Raw genomic sequence first — 20,093 nt, forward strand, 5'->3', positions numbered from 1 at the left:
GAGCAGCGGGGCAGCCCTGGCCAATTCCCTGTGCCGTGGGGACGGTGTGCGGGCAGCCTTCCTGCAAACCCACTGTGACACTCGGCTGGGTGGTGCCAGCCTGGCGTGGGACAGCTCGGCACCTCTGGGCGTCTCTGCCCATCGGTCACCTTTTCATTGGGCTTAACCATGGGGGTCCCCCACAGCCGTGCCCCTGCTCCCCACTTCTCCGTGCTTGTAGCTCAGCGCAGCGGGCGTCTGCACCCCCTTCCCGCTGCTGCACCCCAAAGGGCTCTTCCTGCCAAACATCTCTGCCGGATGCTGCCCTGTGGGGTGTTTTGCTTCACCCCTTTCTGTTTCCTGCAGTGTGACGGTGGAGTTTGGGTGCCCGAACGGGCTGGCTGAGTGCTGTCCTGGGGTCACCACGCGGCTCGGAAGGGCTGAGCACCGGGTGTGCGGCTGCTCCCGTGTCTGGGAGCAGTCGGGATCGGCACCGCCACGGCACCTTCTGCACTTCTCAGGTGTGGGGTGAATCAGTTTGGTACTGGGACCTCTGGGAATGCTGCTACTGGGAACTGGAAGACTGAAACAATCCTCGTGTTCACAGGGGCAATTTGGTCCCCTCGGGTCAGGTATTTTCTAGCTCTGGAACGGGAGTCAGAAATAAATCAGTGTGGTTTCTCCACGGAGGTACCCGCTGCGGCCTTCCGCTCTCTCCGTGCTGGGGAAGAGCTGTGGTTCTCCAGCGTAGCCGTTGGGTTTCATGCGCCGATGCGAGGCACGGTGGCCGGCCATGCTCTGCCCGAGCCCGGAGCCGCTCTCCGGAGGGTTGGGGTTGGCCGCAATGGGGAGCGCGTCTACAGGCACTGCAGCGCTGGGCGCGGAGGAGTTAAGTCTGCATGGTGTGGGGAGCAGCGCGGCCGAGCAGGCCTTGGGTAGGAAAAAGGTGTTTCCTGTGCATCTGCTGACACAGAGCTCCTGGGAAGACGGAGAGGTGGGCCAGTAGCCGTTCATAGACCAGCCTGGGGCACGCCGTGCCCCCACGGGGGACATGGGGACCTCACTTCTCAGCCCCTGCCGGGGGTCGACAGCACTGTGGGGAAGATCACAGGGGTTGGAGCGGGCAGTGGGTGCCTCGTGTGGGCTGGGGGAATGTTGGCCAAAATAGCTTTGGGGGTGATGGAGGATGGCATAGGGTGGGTAGGACAACCACAGGTGAGATGTTCAGCCCCTGCGTGGCTGCGCCGAGCCCTTGAGCACCTATTGCTGCTGCCAAGGTGGTAGCAAGGGCCAAAAATAGCCTGTGCAGCAGCATTCCCTGCCTCCTGCTCCCAACGCTCCCCTGACGTCGGGATCGGGGCGCCTCCTCCCACATTTCCTCAGGAAGAAACCCAAGGCTGGTGGGAGGAAGAGGCCGCAGCACAGGAGGGACAGGACGGACGGCACAGACGGACGCCAGCGTGAGGCTGGGCAGCCACTGGGACTCGGACCTGTGCGCTCCACCGGGATGAGGAGTGCCTGGCCCATCCTCTGCCTCCAGCTGTGGCTGTGGGTGCAGAGCTCTGCCCAGGAGCTCGACCCCAGTGGCAGGAACGTCTGCAGGTAGGTGCCATGGAGGTCCCTACTCATGCTCCTCCATCTCCGGGGGCTTCTCAGCTGCGCCAGGGGATCATCATCCATCTGTCCTGCCATGGACAGAGGCTGGAATGATGCTGGGGAGCGTGGTTGGGTCACACACGGGCATTTGGGGTGTCCAGACCCCTTCTCCAGGAGTTATCTCTCGTGTACCCTGAGTGCGCAGGGCAACGGGGGGATGCAGGAGCATCGGCAAAACCTTCGTTGTGCACCGGGTGGGAAACGTAGGCAGAGAAAAACCCAATGGCCTTTGGGTGATGACGTCCCCTCTACCTCACTTCTCCCATCGGCCTCGCCATCGATGGCAGCGCCTTCCATTGCCTTCACTCTGCTGCCTTTGCTCTGGAAAGCTTTGAGCTGCTCCCGGAGCATCGGGGACCCAGCACAGGCTCCACAGTGGCAGAGCCGAGCAGGCTTGTCCCACCGCCCTGTCCCTGTGCCCTGTCCCTCCACCCAGCCCCATCGCCCGGTCCCACCTCCCACTTGGGCTGCAGCCTCTTAAATTTCCTTCTATTTTGCTGGCTTCCTTCCGGAGTGATGCCCCCGAGGTCTTGCTGCTTCCCACCGGGCCTGGCTGGGGCGAGCAGCCAGATTTGCTTCGCTTTAGCCGAAGCTGTGAAGCCACAGGAGAACGTACTCCAGGCCTGGAACCCCCCGCCCCGGCTGACAGCCCTGGGTCTCTCCCGTAGGCTCCCTGCTGGCCCCGCGTGCTGCCCCGGCTGGAAGCAGGAAGGGCGGGAGTGCACAGTTGGTGAGTGATGGATGGTGATGAACCCAAAGCTTGGTCTCTACGCTTGGCTGAGTGGCTCCTCCGAAGCGCTGGGTGTTGGGGGGAAGCCTTACAGCTCCTCCTCGAGCGGTGGTGGTGGGTGCTGCACCATGGGGACACCCAAGCGCTCACCGAGCAAGCTGCGAACGCTGCTGTGGCGCAGCCGGAGGGATGGAGCGGGAAGCGGGACAATGGTTTCTGTGTGAAGGCTGCTCTGGCAGGAGGTGGCGGGTGATCCGGCAGCGGGGTGTGAGTCCGGGGTGGCCGTTGTGCGCTGATGTCCTTTCCACACCACTGCCAGCGCTGTGCGAGGGGGAGGATGCCTGTGGGGCAGACGAGGTGTGCGTGAAACCTGGGCTTTGCCTCTGCAAACCCGGCTTCTTTGGAGCAGACTGCAATTCCCGTGAGTATTTCCCCCGGGCTCAGCCCTCGCTGACCCATTGACCAGCCTGGATGCTCTGGGGGGGCTGCAGGGCTCCCCGACTATCCTCCGTCCTCACCACCTCCTTCCCTTGGCAGCCTGCCCCGAGCAGTACTGGGGCCCCGACTGCAAGCGGAGCTGCCCGTGCCACCCCAACGGGAGCTGCGACCCCGCGAGTGGGCACTGCACCTGCAACCCCGACCACTGGGGAGAGCTCTGCCAGTTCCCCTGCCAGTGCGGCCCCCGCAGCCGCTGCGACCCCCTCACCGGCGCCTGCCGCTGCGAGCCGGGCTGGTGGTCACCTACCTGCAAGAAGCAATGCCAGTGTAACCCCGGCAGCTCCCAGTGCTACCCGCTCACCGGCCAATGCCGCTGCCTGCCGGGCTGGTGGGGCAGGAGATGCAGCTTCAAATGCTCCTGCAACCTCTCGCCCTGCGCCCAGGAGACGGGCAAGTGCGAGTGCAAGGCTGGGTTTTGGGGGCCGGCGTGCCAGCGGCGCTGCGACTGCGTGCACGGCTCCTGCAGCCCCGTCAGCGGGCACTGCACCTGCAGTCCTGGCTACCAGGGCAGGAGCTGCCGGGATCCCTGTCCGGCGGGGAAATACGGCTCTCAATGCGTGCACAGGTGAGCTGGGTGCAGCGGGGGGATGCTGCGGGTACCCAGGAGCTGCAGCTGGACCTTGGTGGGGTGGTCATCACAGTCGTGTTGGTGCCTTTGGCTGGGCAGGGAGATCCCCGCGAGGGGCGTTGAGCAGTCCTGGTTGGGTGCAGCGCCGGCGGCGTCCCATAAGACACATCCTGCTGATGCCAACAGAAAGCACTGGTGTTACCCCAAAATCTGGTTGTCCCTGGTACCGCTCCACAGGGCAATAAAGCAGCATCTGCCCCTGTTTGCCTCCCACCCCGTCGCTGCTACAAAGTGCTATGGAGCATCGGCTCGTGATCCAAAGCGATGCTGAACACCGCTGTAGGGTGAAACCTGTATTTTGGGGAGGCCAAGGGTTGGTGTCAAGACCTCACTGCCCCTCTGCCCGTGCAGCTGCGGGAGCTGCAAGCTCAGCCAGCCCTGCTCACCCGTGGACGGCTTCTGCCTGGCCTGCCAGCCCGGCTGGAACGGGACCCTCTGCAAGGAGCCCTGTGCGCCCGGCTTCCATGGCGAGGACTGCCTCCAGCTGTGTCCTCGCTGCCGGCACGGAGAGGTCTGTGACCCAGAAACAGGGTTCTGTACGCACTGTGAGCCTGGCTGGATGGGACCCAGGTATGTGCAGGATTCGGCCACCGGTCCTCGCGGGGAACGCTGCTGTGGGGCGCAGTGGGATGATGCTTTGCTCTCTGTTTTGGCAGCTGCAACATCTCCTGCCCCACGGGCACCTTCGGCGACGGATGCCAGCTCCTCTGCCCCGAGTGTGTTGTGGGGAGCTGCGACCCCGTGTCCGGAGCGTGCATCTGCCAGGAGGGCTACTGGGGAGCCAGGTAACGCCGGGAGTGGGGCAGAGCTGGGGCCCCGCTCTCCCCAGGGGCATTTCCCTCCTTTCCTCTCTCTTCCAGCTGCAATGACACCTGCCCGGAGGGGTATTTTGGAGTGAACTGTTCCTCACCTTGCCAGTGTTCCTGGGGGACCTGCCACCCTGCACGGGGTGACTGCGTGTTGAGTAAGAGCAACCACACATTCACCTCTCGGCTCTGGGCAGGGGGTGGTAATGATCTCGCTGGGGATGGAGAGGTGCTGGGAGGCTGCGATGCTGCACGGTGGTGCCTGGTGCCTCCTGGTCCTGCTCACCATGGGGCTCCTGCTCTTTCCATGCGGGGTGAATCTATGGGCTCAGCAGCCACAGGACACGCCAGACTCAACCCATCTGGTCTGCACAGGTCTTAAGGACCACGGGGCTCTTGCAGCCGCCATCCTCATCCCTCTCCTGCTGCTGCTGCTCTGCGTCGCCTGCTGCTGCTGCGGAGCCGGCCCAGCAGATGCTAGAGACAGGTATTATTTTGCAACCTTTGATGTGAAACCTTGCCTCCCGCATCCCTTCGAGCCCCTCTCCTCTGCGCAGAGCGGCCGTGCCGGATGATGATGTTCTGGCCAGGATGAAGCACCACGTGCAGGGGGTGCTGGCGAACCTCAGCGCTATGATGCCTTGCTTTTCCTTGGGTGGCTCCAAACTTCCCAAAGTCACAGGTAAAAAAAAGTAGCACTGTTGAAATCCCTTCCAGGCCATCACCCACAGCCTGCATCCTCTGCATCGGCACTATTTGGGGCGATTCCACACCCCCTTTGTCCCTCTGCATGTCTCAGGGCAGGTGTTGTTCTCCCACCCCAGCCGTGAGCACCCCAGGGTGTCCCAGCTCAGCTGGATGTCTTCTCCTCCGCAGTTTCCCACCATGACATGGAAATCCCCTTCAATCCCAGCTTCATTGAGCCACCGTCAGCTGCGTGGGTCTCAGACAGCTCCTTCTCCTCCTTCGACACTGACAACGAGGGACCCGAGTACTCCGTCCCACCCAGAGAAGGTGATGTCCCTGGTTGCTCCTCCTCTCCCTGGCCACCAGCATTATCCTGGGGCCAATCCTGCCCCGTTACCAACCGTGGGCATTGCAGGGATGGGTGCTGGGTGCAGGCAGCAATTGTTTTCGTACCCTTTTTCCTGTCCGCAAGAACACATGGGGCTGCGCTTGGCCTCCCATGATGGGATGCCTGGGGTGGGCAACCCCATGGCTCAACGTCCTTCTGGGAAAATGCTTCCAGGGAGCAACCTTTGATGTGAAAGGTTTCCTCCCATCGCATCACCCTCTGTCCCCATGTCCCCGAATGTGTCCCAGCAGCCCTAACGCTCGTCCCCTCACCCCACAGGCATCCCGCTGCTAGGGGGGGCTGAGCTGCAGGATGGGGCATCCCCCCCTGGCGAGGCGCTTCCAGACCCATCTGCCTTTGACTCCGAGGATGTCTCACAGCCCTTTGCCATCCCGCGCACCTCCAGCATTGCCAAGGCCAAGCGGCCCTCCGTGTCCTTTGCTGAAGGGACAAAATTTGGGGCAGCAGAGACCCCCAGCCCTGGGCGGAAGCCCAAGACCCCTTGGGGTGCATCCAAGCTGTCCCAACCACCAGGGGACATGACAGCTGAGACCCCCGCTGAACGACCAGCCAGCAATTGCTACGAGAGCCCCGAGGCCCTCGGCAACGGCGAGGAAAGCCACCGGCCGTCACCACGGGCCACCCCAGGGGGACGCCGGAGAGTGGTCTCTGGCACCAGGCACGTGGCCCAGAGAGTGGAGGCGCTTGAAGCGGCCGCAAAATCCAGCAGTTGGGAGGCGAAGGGGAAGGACCCCCATGTCACCACCATCTACATGATGGTGGGAACGGCCGGGCAAGATCCCAAGTCAGAGGGTGGTGGTGAAGGACCAGTTCAGGCTGTGCTCAAGAGGCTGAGCAGCTTGCAGAGGGGCAAGTGGGCTGGAAAGGAGGAGCCCAAGGTGAGAAGGAGCATCGAGGCCATACAGAAGGAGGAATCTAAGGTGAGAAGGAGTGTTGAGGCCATCCAAGAGGAAGCCAAGGTGAGGAGGGGCATTGAAGCCATCCAGAAGCAGGAGTCCAAGGTGAGGAAGAGTGTTGAGGCCATACAGAAACCACCCCGACGGGCCCTGGCACAGTGCAGAGACTCAGTGAATAGCTGCAAGCAGAGAGAGAGTGTCCCAGGGGCTCCTGCTGAGCCAACCCCTGGCAAGCACCAGCATCTCCCTGGGAAGAGACAGTCCTTTGTTCTTGCATCTTCCTCACCAAGAAGCACCGGGGCCCAGGATGGAGCCAGCGATGCCATAGGCGCCATGGAGAGCGGCAAAACCTCTGAGTCAGTCTTCAGCCTTGAAACGAAGGGACAGGCTGCCCCGGAGGAAGAGCCAAAATACGAGAACGTGATGAGCAGCAGCGCCGATTCGCCCGCTGAGGAGCCGACGGCCACCCCCGCGGCCACCTGAGCCCCCACCGCCCGGGCTGGGGCAGCGGGAGCACAGGAGGTCCCCCTGAGCCCAGCGTGGGGGGAGCCAAGATCCCTCTCTACGCTGTGAACTGCAGGAGCATCGAATCTTCCCATTGACCCCCTTTCTTCCATGAAGCGTTGCTGGTGTGGACCCTCACTGGCTGGCACGGCCAGCACGGTGGGTGATGCTGAGGGTCACAGCCTCGCCAGGCTGAGGTGTTCCAGGGCTGCTTTCTGCTCCCCCTGCTCTATGTGTCCCATTTATTGTCTGCTGCAGCCCAGGGGGACAGCATGGATGCAGCGGTGGCACCTTCCAGTCCCTATCGGCATCGGCCCTGGGGCCACAACCCTCCGCCAAAACAGGAGTGTGGAGCTGGGGGCTCAGCTGGGAGGGCAAAAAACAGGTTCTTCACCCCACTGGCTTTCATCTTCCCCTATCCCAGCTCCGATAATGCTGCTCGGAGCCTCTTGCTGTAAAGGTGCTTCTTGCTGGAGGGGATAGTTGTGGAGCTGGGCTGGGGAGAGACGATGGGCTGTCGCAAGCAGCTTCAGTGAAAATTAATATCAGCTGCTTATCTCGCAGGGTATCTGGGTCTGCAGGGGCTTATCTGCGTGGCTCTGGCTTCCGTGGCAGGCTCTAGCCGCCTTCATTTCTATGTACATGCAGAGCACATGGAAAGGCTCGTGGCATGGGGTTTATCATCAGCCTTTTAAACTCTACCTGATACCAAACTGCAGTTGTGCAAGAGCAAACGTGGCAGCGGGGCCGTGACCATCAACCTGTGCACCCGGCGCTGCACCTGCCCTAATAAGGATGAAAGCTGCCCAGAAAATGGCATTTCAGTGGATGCCCTGAGCTCCTGCCACCTCCTCTCTCCTTCCTGCGGCAGCATCGTGGCACCGCGAGGGGCCGAGATGCGATGAAGGTGCTGCAGCATCTCCAGCCCAGCCAGGAGAGATGGGCACGAGGGCTCTGCTGCCCGGGCAAGGCGGTTGGGATGCAGAAGTGAGTTTGCAGCATGAACTGCTTTTAGATGTATCTAAGCACTAGAAGTTTCTTGTCTCTTTTTTTTTCTGTTATTTCGCATGACTTGAAAGCCTCTGAATGAGAATTAAACATAACCAAAGCCCTTCAGGATCTGGGTTTCCCAGCTGCCCTCCGAATCAAAGAGATGGACAGAAATATTCTCCAAAGGGTGGAAACTGTCAGTAGGTGTGGGCTTTTGGGGTGTGTCTTTTCATTTTCTGGTTCTGTTGATTCTGAACTCTCACTTACGGAGCTGAGCCTGGAGCGGTGCCGGAGACCAGAGGGGGAACGTGAGTGGGCTGGGAGTATCGGGAGCGGCTACGCTGCAGGTTGCATCTCACACCTCATGCACGCAGCTCTCCCTTCTGCTCCAGCACTGCTGAGTTGAGGTCTCAGAAAACAGAGTGGGCTTTGCTTTTCCCCTTTGGATTGTTGCCGGTGCCTCTCTGCAGCACAAGGCACCGAATCCCCGTGGTCCCACATGGGTAAGGTTTCCAGGTTTGTAGCCAGCACACAGCACTCCTTCCTGCAGTAGCATCACCCCCTGCTATGATAAAAACCCCAATATCCTCGTATAAACCCAAATATCCTGATTTACACAGGCTCATCCTGGCAAGACATGAGCTCTGCTCTCTGCAGGCTAGGTTTTATTCCAACAACGTTTTATTACCGTGGCAGGGGCAGCCCCACATTTTATTCCGGAAAGCAGCCATTTTTCCCTAATGGGTTGGATATTTCCAGCCTGTGAGCTGAGCGCCGTTGTGCCAACGCCACGTGAGCTGCTTTGCCCTGGGTACGGTGTGTAAATAGCTGACAGCAACCTGACAGCCTTCCCTGACGCTGAAACGAGCACCCAGCCTTGAGGAAACACCGCTGCCGCTGCCGCGAGAACCTTTCGCGTCCGCGAGCTGAGCTGCGAGGCAGGATGTTTACCCTGCTCGAAGATGAAGAAGCATCTTTTCCCCCATCTGGGCGGTGCAAGGGGAGCGAGCAGGGGATTTTCAGCGCGCGGCTGCCCATGCACACACCTGCAGCGTGGTTGCGCTGGTGTCTTCTCGCTAGGGATGCTTCCATCCGGCTTTGCTGTGGTTTTAATTCTGGATGTGGGAGATCTGCGCACCAGAGCCGATGGGTGAGGGAGGGGTTAATATCTTCCCGTGCTGGATTTCTAGCTTTCCAAATCCCACAAACCCATGGTTTGAAGCCGGTGGGAAGTGGTTCCAGTGTGTAGGTATTGTCTGTAAGCAAAGACACGTCCGTGCTGTCCGTGGGGCAGCTTTTGGCCTCGTGGAGGTAAAAGAGAGGCTCCATCCACCCACCATGGCCGTGGGGGGCTCTCCCCCCATCGCTATAGCCTTGTCATCTCCTTTCCGAGATGACAAGAGGACCACGTCACCACGGTGGCTCCGTTGGAGCCTGCTGAGGACCTCCCTGTGAGCCAGGCAGGAGCTGTCACCTCCCTTCCAGCCTAAGCTCATTCCCGGCTGGTCTCTACAAATGTGTCTTTGTGCCAGCGCCGCTCTTCAGCTTCGCTTTATTTTCCTTCTCTCCAGGATGTTTACTCAGTCCTCGGGTGTATTTATAGATGGCAGCGCATCACCTGATGGCTCCTTTTCTCCTTCTAGGATAGGAAAACGGAGCTCCCTCGTGCTCTTGTTGCAGCGCGGGATTCCCAAGTCCCCCAGACAGCCCCCGAGCCTTCCACGCGCTCCAAACCATCACGGTTTGTGCTTCTTGGACACAGCAACCTGGTCCGGGTGCTGAGCTGTTCCAGGACCTTGCTGAAAACACCACAGCCTGGCGTCTGGTCTTGGAGTGTTTTTTTGGCTTTGGCTTCAATCCACTTGCCATCTGCTGCAACGTTTGACCCTTATCCCACAGCCCAGGCCAAGGAGTTTCCCTTTCCCACCCATCACAGCTTGCTCCTTTCTTGGCCATGGAGCAGCGAGCGCACGTCTGTCCAGACCCTCCTGAGTGACCCGGGGATGTTTACCGCCCATAAGCATCGGTTTCATCTCCTTTAGCCAGGAAAAAATCCCCTCTAATGACTTCCAGGGACACACGGCCACCTCCTCTTGGCCAGGACCTCGCCGATGGGTGATGGGTTCATGGTGGGAGCAGGAATCCAGCATGGAACACTCTGAAAAAACAAATCTAACATAAAAAGAGGGCAGAGCTCCGGTGAGCGCGGATGCAAAGCTTGCAGGGATTCACTTTTAGTGCATTGAGGGTCGGGGTCTCCTGAGGGATCGTTATCCCTGTCCGGCCTCACCACGCCAGCAGCGGTTGGTGTTGGGTGTCAAATGGTCTGTCAGCAAGAGGATGGCTTCTCCGTGACCTTCTCAGGCAGAGGAGAGGGATGGGTGGGCTCTGCGGGATGAGTGGCTTTGTGGGACGGGTGGGCTTTGCGGGATGGGTGGCTTTGTGGGATGGGTGGGCTCTGCGGGATGGGTGGGCTCTGTGGGATGGGTGGGCTCTGTGGGATGGGTGGCTTTGCGGGATGGGTGGGCTCTGTGGGATGGGTGGGCTCTGTGGGATGGGTGGCTTTGCGGGATGGGTGGCTCTGCGGGATGGGTGGCTTTGTGGGATGGGTGGGCTCTGTGGGATGGGTGGCTTTGCGGGATGGGTGGCTTTGTGGGATGGGTGGGCTCTGTGGGATGGGTGGGCTCTGTGGGATGGGTGGCTTTGCGGGATGGGTGGCTCTGCGGGATGGGTGGCTTTGTGGGATGGGTGGGCTCTGTGGGATGGGTGGCTTTGCGGGATGGGTGGCTTTGTGGGATGGGTGGGCTCTGTGGGATGGGTGGGCTCTGTGGGATGGGTGGCTTTGCGGGATGGGTGGCTCTGCGGGATGGGTGGCTTTGTGGGATGGGTGGGCTCTGTGGGATGGGTGGCTTTGCGGGATGGGTGGGCTTTGCGGGATGGGTGGGCTCTGCGGGATGGGTGGCTTTGTGGGATGGGTGGGCTTTGCGGGATGGGTGGGCTCTGCGGGATGGGTGGGCTTTGCGGGATGGGTGGGCTCTGCGGGATGGGTGGCTTTGTGGGATGGGTGGGCTTTGCGGGACGGGTGGGATTTGCAGGATGGGTGGGCTTCGCAGGACAGATCCAGTGCTGATAACTACAGTGGATGAGCGATAACGCAGGTCCTGGGACTGCATGGCTCCATGTGCTTGGCTGTGCTGGACAAGCCAAAGCCGTTTGGTGGTGAGCGCGGTGCCGCTCTCCCAGTCAGTGGAGACCAAATCCCACCGGGATCCCTGTTGTCCAGCGGGGCTTCATCCCACCCCACTGCAGACGCATTTTCCTCCCGTTCCTCGTCCCTGCTCGGGTGTTGCTGGCCCTGATGGTGCCAGGAAGGGGGTCTGCGTGGTTCACTGTCCCCATGGAGGGTCCCCCGTCCCGTCCCCATCTGCCCCAGTGCTGCGGTGTGGCTGTGGGACCAATGGTACTGGGAGTGGGGGGTACTGAAAGGGGTTCCAGGGAGGATTGGGGGTTGTACTGGGAGAGGGGGGGTACAGGGGAGGGTACTGGGGAAAGGGGTACCAGGGGGAGGATACTGGGGTACTGGAGGATGTTACTGGGAAGGGATATGGGGGGCTGCTAGGAGAAGGTACTGGGGAGGGGGGTTACCAGAGGTGGATATGGGGGGAGGTACCAAGGCGTATACTGGGGTGTACTGGGAGGGGGGAATGGGGAAGGATACTGGGGGGGGGACCAGGGAGGGATACTGGGGAAGGTACTGGTAGGAGTATACTGGGGGAAAGGGGTACCCGTTATTGGAGGGGTGTTATGGTGGAGGGGGTGTACTGGGGACGGGGTATCCGGGGGGGGTTTAGAGGAAGGTACCGAGGGGTGTATTGCAGGGGGACCGGGACAAGGGGGGTCCGGGGGTCCCCCGGGGCGGCCCGGCACGTGGCCCGCGGCGGCGGTGACGGGCGCTCATTGGCTGCGGCGGCGGCGAATCGGCAGCAGCGGCTGTTTGCTCCGCAGGGCGGATAAAAACCCCGGGTGGGAGCGTGGGGCGGTGCGGGCCGAGAGGTGAGCGGGCAGGGCTGGGGGGGGACCGAGGGAGGGGGGGCGAGCAGGGATGAAGGGGGACCGGGGGAGTGGGGGGGCGAGCAGGGGATGGGGATGATCAGGAGGTGGGGGGGGGGCGAGCAGGGATGGGGGGCATCGAGAGAAGAGAGTAGGGGATGGGGTGAGCAGGGGATGGGGGGCACCGGGGGGATGGGGCTGAGTAGGGGGTGGGGGGCCCCGAAGGATGTGGGGTTTGCGTGGGACGCGCGGTCGGGGTGCGTGCGGGATGGGGTTTGAATGGAGGGGGGAAGGGGGAGCGGGGCGGGGCGCGTGGCGGAGGGAGAGGGGGCGACGGGGAGGAGACGGGTGCGGAGAGAGGTTGGGGAGCGGGATGGTGCGGGGATTGGGCGTGAATGGGGGAGTGGGGGGGGAGGGAGCAGCTGCTGCTCTGCCCCGGAGAGGATCTGTGCTGGGAAGGAGCTGTGGGGCTGGGGAGGGGGCGTGCGGGGCGGCGATGAGGAAGAGGAGGTGGCAGAGGAGGAAATGCGGCTGCACCGTGGGTGGGTGCAGGGGGTGCATGGCTGCAGGCTGAGCTGGGGCTGCAGGAAGGGGGGATGCAGGGGGTGCATGGCTGCAGGCTGAGCTGGGGCTACAATGGCTCCGGGAGCTGCAGGGGAACGGGTGCAGGGGGTGCAGGCTGAGCTGGGGCTGCGGGGCGTGCATGGCTGCAGACTGAGCTGGGGATGTGGGAGGGGGGATGCAGGGGGTGCATGGCTGCAGACTGAGCTGGGGATGTGGGAGGGGGGATGCAGGGGGTGCATGGCTGCAGACTGAGCTGGGGATGTGGGAGGGGGGATGCAGGGGGTGCATGGCTGCAGACTGAGCTGGGGATGTGGGAGGGGGGATGCAGGGGGTGCATGGCTGCAGGTTGAGCTGGGGCTGCAGGAGAGGGGGATGCAGGGGGTGCATGGCTGCAGGTTGAGCTGGGGCTGCGGGGGGGGGATGCAGGGGGTGCATGGCTGCAGGCTGAGCTGGGGCTGCAGGAGAGGGGGGGATGCAGGGGGTGCATGGCTGCAGGCTGAGCTGGGGCTACAATGGCTCCGGGAGCTGCAGGAGAACGGGTGCAGGGGTGCATGGCTGCAGTCTGAGCTGGGGGGCGGAAGGGGAGTGGGGAGGGTGCAGGCGGGTGCATGGCTGCAGCTTGAGCTGGGGGCTGCGCTGGCTCCGGGGGCTGCGGGGTGCCCCTGCCCTCCTGGCACCCTGGCAGGGAGCCTTGCAGAGCGACCCACGGCTGGGGCCTCTGCCCTGATAAGCGGTTTTGGGCTGTGGTGTGCAGCCTGCTGATTTCCCCAGGGTGCCCGATCGAGGCGTGCTCTGCGCTGGGGAAAGGCTTGGTTGCCTAAAATGGCCACTTGCCTTATGCCCCAGGGTCGGTCCCGCTGTTGCACACCTCGGGGCTTCCCAGAGCAGCCCCTTGGTCCACCAGGTCTGCTCCAAGATCCCCAGGGACTGGTGGAACTGGAGACAGTTATTCCAGCAGCGGTATCTGTGGGGCAGCGCAGGGATGCCAGGGTGCTGTGGTGGAGCAGCGTGTGCCGTGGGCTGTCCTGGTCATGGCACCTGGCTGACCACACAGCGAGGACAGGGCAGGATGCAGCCCACCTTTGTCTCCAAGCTGGGTGATCCAGCAGTTAGCAAAAAGTGCTCTTTGATGAACCATCTGTGGTGTAAACCGCATATATATAGGACCTGTAGCACATATAGGGTTGATGGTTAAGACCTTCCAGAGGAGATCTGTGCTCCTGCGTGGGGCAGGGCAGAGCTGGTGGGTCTCTAAAGCCACCGTTGGGGCTGTGGGGCTGCACCCCCCATCACAGCCTCTTCCCGCGATCAGCCAGGAGATCGGGGTGCTGGCTGAAGCCCCCTGCTCTGCTGAGTGTCTCCTTGTTGCCTTCCAAATAGGCTGTCAGCCCCATCCCTGGAGGGGTTCCAGGCCAGGTTGGATGGGACTCGGAGCCCCTGATCCATTGGGAGGTGTCCCTGCCCACGGCAGGGGATAGAACTGGATGGGCTTTGAGGTCCCTTACAACCCAAACCATTCTGTGATTCTACGAGTGGGCTCCGGGCAGTTGATATTTGCTGCATTTTCATACCAGTTGCTCGGGAAGTGGAACGGAGTCCTTGAATGCTCCTCTGTCCCATGGCGTGTGCACTAGAGGGGCTGCTCCAAGGGCGCCTGTGCTCCCCCATCCCTCCAGGGAACTCAGCAGGCTGATACCTGCAAGAACGAGTTTTACACCCGAGTGCCTTGCGTTCAGCGGGCAGGTTTGCTTGCGTTCCAGTGGAGCGATCTCTTCTTAAACCACGTTTTATTGCACTCTTTGAGCAGCATGCCCTATGTCTGTGAACTCAACTGGATGTTGTTCTGGTCCCTGCAGGTTAAGACTTTGAACGAGGCCGTCTTCCCACGTAGCAATGGCTCCCACGCTCGCTACTGCCCATCGCCGGCGCTGGTGGATGGCGTTCACAGCCATCATCGAGAACCTGCTCTTCTCTGCTGTCCTGCTGGGCTGGGGGTCCCTCCTCATCATGCTGAAAGCAGAAGGGTTTTATTCTTACCTGTGCCACGAGTCAGGTAAGGATGCTCTGGAGATTCCTGTGAATCGGTGGCTGCTGATGTTTGCTGGGGGTTCCCTGTCTTAGGGTGGTGTGGAACTGGGGCTGAGAGTCTCAGGGTAGAAGGAAGGGGTGTGCACTCCTTTCCAAAACCGATGGCATCCTCGTGGTGGTGGAATATGCCTGTAGTTGCTCTTGCTTTGCAAAGTGGTTGGAAAAGAAGGCTTCAAGATCAGGTAAAGTTTTTCTGAGCAGCCTTTTCCACTTGGCCGTGAGTTCATCCTCTGCATGGTGGCCTGGCTGATTGCTGCAGGAGAAGAGCTGATGGGTTCTGGGAGGGGATTTGTGGGGTGGGTGTCCTGAGTTTGTATGAAGAAACTATTGGCACCCTTTCCTTAGTGATAGGAAAGGAAAGAGCGTGGGTGACAATAAGATTAGGTGAGTCCAGTGCTGCTGTCGAGGACAAGTTGCCGAAGTAAATGCTACTGTTTTGTTCCTCTCCCTCTTCAAACCCCCAGGATGCGCTCAAGCCAGGCGGTGTCTCTTTGAGGGCTTGGGATCCACCCTCTGGCCCAGCCAGAGGAAGCGGTTGTCCATGTTGCAGACTTAGCCTTGCCAGGAAGGAGGCAATCTTGTGGTGTGGGAAGAATAACCCTGGGAAAAACAACATGTAGGTGGACAAATCCCCGGTCTGGGCACGGAGAGGACTGTGGTCTGGGGAATCCCAGTGTGGTAGAGTGGACAGCGAGGTTAAAAGGAACCTGAGGGTAAAGGTGTGGTGTGGATTTGGAAAGCTGCTTTAGTGACAGAAGGTTTGCTTGTGCTCAGAGAAGGGAATAGCCGAGTGGAGAGAGGCAGGAGAGAAGGGAATAGCCGAGTGGAGAGAGGCAGGAGAGAAGGGAAGGTGGATCAGCAGGAGAGATGGGAAGGTGGATCAGCCCATTCAGGGCTTGTGAACGTGGGGATGGAGACAGAAGCAACGAGGGAAGAAAAGGCGTTTGAAATAAGTGTATAGACCCTTGTTGAGTAGAGGCTGTGAATAGTGGTGGAATCTGAAACATGGGGAAACAAAGTCCAAGCAAAAAGCGACCCTGAATAGTTGTGATGATAGTTTGTTTTTATTCCTCATTCACTGGCTGCTTGTTGAGGTCTTCTCTGCTTTGTGTGGCTGTGGGCGGCTGCCTCGGTCCTGTAGAGCCTGGGCTGGAGCCCCTGGAAAGCATGCACACGCTTGAGTCTTCTACTGGCTGTAGCTTGGCTGCTTAGTCTCCATCCTGTGCTTTGCTCATGCTGTGATGCTTCCATGTCCTCGTCACTTGGATTTCCAGACTGAGGGCGAGTCCTTGGTGGCTGGAAACCCTTGAGGTCTTCAGTTCAAGGCTGCTCTGTTCTCGCCAAGCTGCGGTGATTTTGTCACAGGGCTGCATAAGATCTTGTTAAACCTACCAGGTGGAGGGTTTCTGCCACTGAGATAAAACACAGAAAGCTGATAAGCAAATGCTGACTGTCTGCAAAAGCAACTCTTTTTCCTATCAGCTTCCTGAGATATGCCCTGCTGACTAGAGCCCACCTCCTATTCTTTGCTTTGATTGCTTTCCATTCATCTGCCTCTGCCCCAAATAAGCGAGATTCCCCTTGGCTTCTCACCCCTGTTTGTGGTTTGTCTGGCTCTCCGCATGGAAATGCCCTTGCCACAGACCACAGGGAAGGTGCAAATGCTTGAACTGTGGTGAAATTGCTGTCCTGAGGGCAATTTCTTCCTCTCAGTGACCAACTTGTACCCAGAGGCACCCAAGCCTAATGCCTTCTATAGAAATGCGTGTAGTCATATGTCCTCAAATATCTGTTTATCACTGCTGAACTCGGTGATGGCTTGAGATGAGCGTGGAGGACCAGTTACCGTTCTTCCTCTCGTTCTTCCTCTCGTTCTTCCTCTCGTTCTTCCTCTCGTTCTTCCTCTCGTTCTTCCTCTCGTTCTTCCTCTCGTTCTTCCTCTCGTTCTTCCTCTCGTTCTTCCTCTCGTTCTTCCTCTCGTTCTTCCTCTCTCAATCGCTTTCCTTGCTCTGTTTTTGTCCTCATTGTGATAATCTCAGCGATTTGGTAGGGAAGAGTCCTAGCTCTGCCTGTGGGGAGAGAGGCTCCCTTGCAGCAGCCCCGCAGTGGTCACGGAATGACCAGTCTCAAGCTGAGTTTGACCTCAGGGCTTAGGATGGCTCAGTGGTTGCCTTCCCCAGCGTAACCTCTTGAATCCCGCAGCCTGAGCGTGTACTTGGCTGGAAGGTTGGTGCAAACAAATGATAACCAGCAGCCTTTGGGCACTCGTTGTTCCTAATGCTGCTGCATGCATCTAAGTATTGCAAAAAAGAAAAATGACTTTTCCTAATGAGCCAAAGGTTCTTGGCAGGGCTTTTTGTTTGTCAGCAAAAGTTCTTGCACTTTGTGATGCCTTTCAACAAAAGAGAAGACTAGACCTTGTCCCTTCCTTGTCCCTCGTGAAGGTAGCAGCAGCCACCCAGAAGTGACTGAGGTTCCTGAAGGGTTCCTTGTCCTCCTGTCCGATTCCCCGCTTTCCCTGCTGGCCCTTGGCTTCTGGTGTTGGAATTTCCTCGGCCGCCGTGCAAACACGTGGGGTCCACTGGCCTCTAACTCTGTTGTGTGAGGGTGGAGGTGGGCACGTAGAAGAAATCCACGTCAAAATAACAAATATTTTTAAAGCGGTTGTGCAACAGGGTTCTGCTGGGGGGCTGTTCCCGTTCTGGGCGGTAGGTTTGGCCACATCCTGAGAGGTATGTTGGAAATTTGCTGACGGGGAGCCTGGTAGTGGCACTTTGTTCCCATTTTGATTTTACTACGCTACTGCTTGGCCTTTAACCAACTCAAGCAGCATCTTCTCTTCAGCGCAAGTGCTGATTCTGCAGTCTTTATCGGGATTCGGGCGTTATCAGCCATTGGGGAACTTGATCCGTTCATGGTCTCCTGTCGTGGCGTTTCTGGGACTGGGAAGCTTGAGGCTTGGCTCTTTGGGGCACGTATAAAAGAAAAACAATTTTGAACTTGTAATCTTCTCACAAAGAGCAGAGATAAGGAGGTGGTTGGGCAGAGGGCCACCTTCTGCCATGGGGCTGCGGAAAGGCAAAGGGACCATGAGCGCATCCTCTTAGGGCAGTTTAATGCGCCTTAACACGGGCGGAGGAGGAAGGTGGTGCCTCACAGCTCTTTGCTCTTTATTTGGGGTCCATGGTGGGGACCTTGCAGGCTGAGGGTCCTTTCCGAGCTGGTAAGGTTTGCCAATTCTTGTGGAAAGGCTGCGCAGGCGACCCTGTAAACAGGAAAAGTGAACATGGTGAATGTTCGATTTGTACAGGAAACGCTCAGCAGCCTCGGCAGCGCTGGCCCTGAGAGAGAACTGCGAAACGAAACCGCGACTGGGGAGTGAATGGAGTTGAACTGGAGGCTGTGCCTCTGGCTTTCGGCTGGGTGCCCGGAGCTGGGGGGTCCTGGAGGTGCAAGGGGGGACAGGCAGGCGAAGAGGGAAACGCAAATGAATTGCATTTGCCGTGGGAGAAAGCAAGAACATCTCCTCCCAGTTCCCAGAATTATGACACCATCCTGAAAAGAGAGAACATGTTCTGATGTGGGCAGACTGCAGATCAGTTGTTTGCACATGTCGTTCACTGTGATTGGGTTTTTTTATTTTATTTATTATTTTTTTTAACCAATGCTCCCACATTCTTTGGCCCCAATTTCTTTCCCCTTCTTATTTTTTCTAAAAACAAGAGGAAGATGAGGCCGTGCAGGCTGTGTCCCTCAGAGCTCCGGTGGCCGGGGGGAGGTCTTGCCTGCTTGGTTCAGTCTGATCCAAGATGAAAGGGAACCTCCTCTCTGCTGTCTGAGATGGCAGGCGCTCCTGAAAAAGCCAGACTCATTCCGCTGGTAACGTGGTGTGTGCTTGGGATTTGCAGAGGTCAGCAAAGGGTAGTTAATGATTGACCCTCTCATGAAACCTACAGCACTTCATTTGGGAGAAGGGATGACTTTAAATGTTCAGTTACAGCCTGAACAAATCCCACCGATGAGCCTGACATAAATGATTACCGAGGCGGCCGCCTTCTCACCCAAGCTGTCATCCTTTAAATAGTAACTTGAACTACTAATTGGGCAGTAGAAATCCTGCTGCTCGCAGGGGGAGCGCTGTAAAAATAGGCAATATCTTGTAATTGCTGGTAAAGCCTTGCAGCTTCTTCTGGTCTAGCTTGGCGGTGAGGCAGCGGTGAGCACGCATGGGCTGAGCCGGTGCCGCTCACGTTCCCGGGTGGCATCGTGCGTGTCAGACCCGGCACGCTTGTGTCTGCAGGTGGATTGCAGGAGGATTTGGGCAGGGCACCCCTGTCAGCACAGAGCCAGCCCTTCCCCAAAGCGCTGTGGCAGATGGAGCCAAGCACGTAGGAGACTTTTCCCCAGCAGTGTGGCGAGCACTGATCTGGAACAGGATCTGAGCTGTGATTGAGGGAAGCTGCTGTTTGCTCTAACCAGGTGCATTAGGTAGGTGAGTAGTTTGGCAGGTTTGCTGGCCATTAATCTCCTCCTGGCTGTGTGTCATGTGCTGCCACTTGCTCTCCTGTGCTGGTGACCTGCTGGCACATGGATCTCTGCTCCCTGGAAGGACAGCTCTTGGCTGGAACCGAGCACATCACTGGAACCGTGCAGATCGCACCCACCTGCAGCCCCTCCGACATGTTCTATTTGTGGAGGTGGCTTGAAAAGGATCAGAGGATGTCAGGGTGCCAAAGGCTGCTTGAATGGTTTCCATCGCGCCTCAGTGGATCTTCTCCTGTTGCTCAGGGGCTGCTTCTATTTTCACGAACGATTTGTGTTTCCACATTGCGCTCTCGCCTGCCCCCTCCTCCGAGCTGGTGCTGAGCAGCTGTAAACAAGGTGATGGGTAAAAGTAGGGACTGAGGTTTGGTGCCGTGTCCCCGGCCTTCCTGGCTGCAGCAGCTCTGCAGAGAGGACCCAACTTGCTGTCTCTGAGCTGTGTCCTCTTTGCCTCAGCGTGTGTGCCATGGGAGGGTCTGCCGGGGGTCGTGTTGCAACTGCACGCGTCAGCATATTGACAGTAATTCATCCACGCAAGCTTTAAATGCTGAGTATTTTTACTTTGAGATCTCTTTGTGGGGAGGGCTGACAAGCTCTTGACCATGTGCAGCCAGAGGTTAAGGTCACTGCACTGTCCATGTCCCTCCACCCTTCTTCCACTGCACAGCTGAGCTATCTCTGCAGAGTGCTGACATAGGGAAACCACTACTACTTTGTCATTCCTTTTCCCCCCCTCCCCTCTTGTTTTCCTGAGTTTAACCTCTCACCTACATCTGTTTCCTATGAATTTATCTCTCTGGAGAGCTCCAAAAGCCTTGATGCTGTGGCTGGAGCTGTGTGCCGGTGCCTGCCTCATGGAGGTACTCTCAGAAGTCAGTGTTTAAGGTCCTGGATGATGCTAAGAGGAGATTGTGAAGGAACGATGGATGAAAAAGATTGAGAAGTAGTATGAGAACTGCAGAGAGCCTTCCAGGGCTGATTTCTAAGGATGCAACGTGGGATCCTTGGGCTGGAGTACGGTTCTGCCGTACTCCTTCTGCAGAAGGGATGCTGATGGTATTTTGGG

At 58.9% G+C, this 20,093-nt stretch overlaps 2 protein-coding genes across 4 annotated transcripts in view; both read left to right on the plus strand.

The window, feature by feature from the left end:
- Positions 1 to 484: 484 nt before the first annotated feature.
- On the plus strand, positions 485 to 7,890 carry SCARF1 (scavenger receptor class F member 1). The gene is made up of 12 exons (XM_054085118.1): positions 485 to 611; positions 1,363 to 1,581; positions 2,304 to 2,365; positions 2,685 to 2,786; positions 2,903 to 3,428; positions 3,843 to 4,061; positions 4,148 to 4,276; positions 4,352 to 4,455; positions 4,673 to 4,784; positions 4,855 to 4,979; positions 5,174 to 5,311; positions 5,652 to 7,890. The coding sequence occupies exons 2-12, from the start codon at positions 1,487 to 1,489 to the stop codon at positions 6,770 to 6,772; spliced, it is 2,733 nt and encodes a 910-aa protein (XP_053941093.1). The 5' UTR covers positions 485 to 611; positions 1,363 to 1,486; the 3' UTR covers positions 6,773 to 7,890.
- A 3,886-nt stretch (positions 7,891 to 11,776) lies between these two features.
- SLC43A2 (solute carrier family 43 member 2) overlaps positions 11,777 to 20,093 on the plus strand; it is a 34,773-nt gene continuing 26,456 nt past the window's right edge. Inside the window, exons 1-2 of one of the 3 annotated variants that reach the window (XM_054085119.1) lie at positions 11,777 to 11,836; positions 14,254 to 14,450. In XM_054085119.1, the coding sequence (XP_053941094.1) occupies positions 14,291 to 14,450 (160 nt within the window). In that variant the 5' untranslated portion in view covers positions 11,777 to 11,836; positions 14,254 to 14,290. Of the gene's footprint in view, positions 11,837 to 12,346; positions 12,372 to 14,253; positions 14,451 to 18,838; positions 18,974 to 20,093 lie in introns of those variants that run through there. The other 2 variants (XM_054085120.1, XM_054085121.1) reach the window with 2 other exon arrangements.

Source organism: Cuculus canorus, chromosome 20 (assembly GCF_017976375.1).
Source record: "Cuculus canorus isolate bCucCan1 chromosome 20, bCucCan1.pri, whole genome shotgun sequence".
Lineage (NCBI taxonomy): Eukaryota > Metazoa > Chordata > Aves > Cuculiformes > Cuculidae > Cuculus > Cuculus canorus.

Coding starts and splice junctions, on each gene's coding strand:
- SCARF1 (XM_054085118.1), top strand. CDS start 1,487: ATGAGGAGTGCCTGGCCCATCCTCTGCCTCCAGCTGTGGCTGTGGGTG. Junction 2,366..2,684: donor AGGGCGGGAGTGCACAGTTG/GTGAGTGATGGA, acceptor CACCACTGCCAG/CGCTGTGCGAGGGGGAGGAT. Junction 4,980..5,173: donor CAAACTTCCCAAAGTCACAG/GTAAAAAAAAGT, acceptor TCTCCTCCGCAG/TTTCCCACCATGACATGGAA.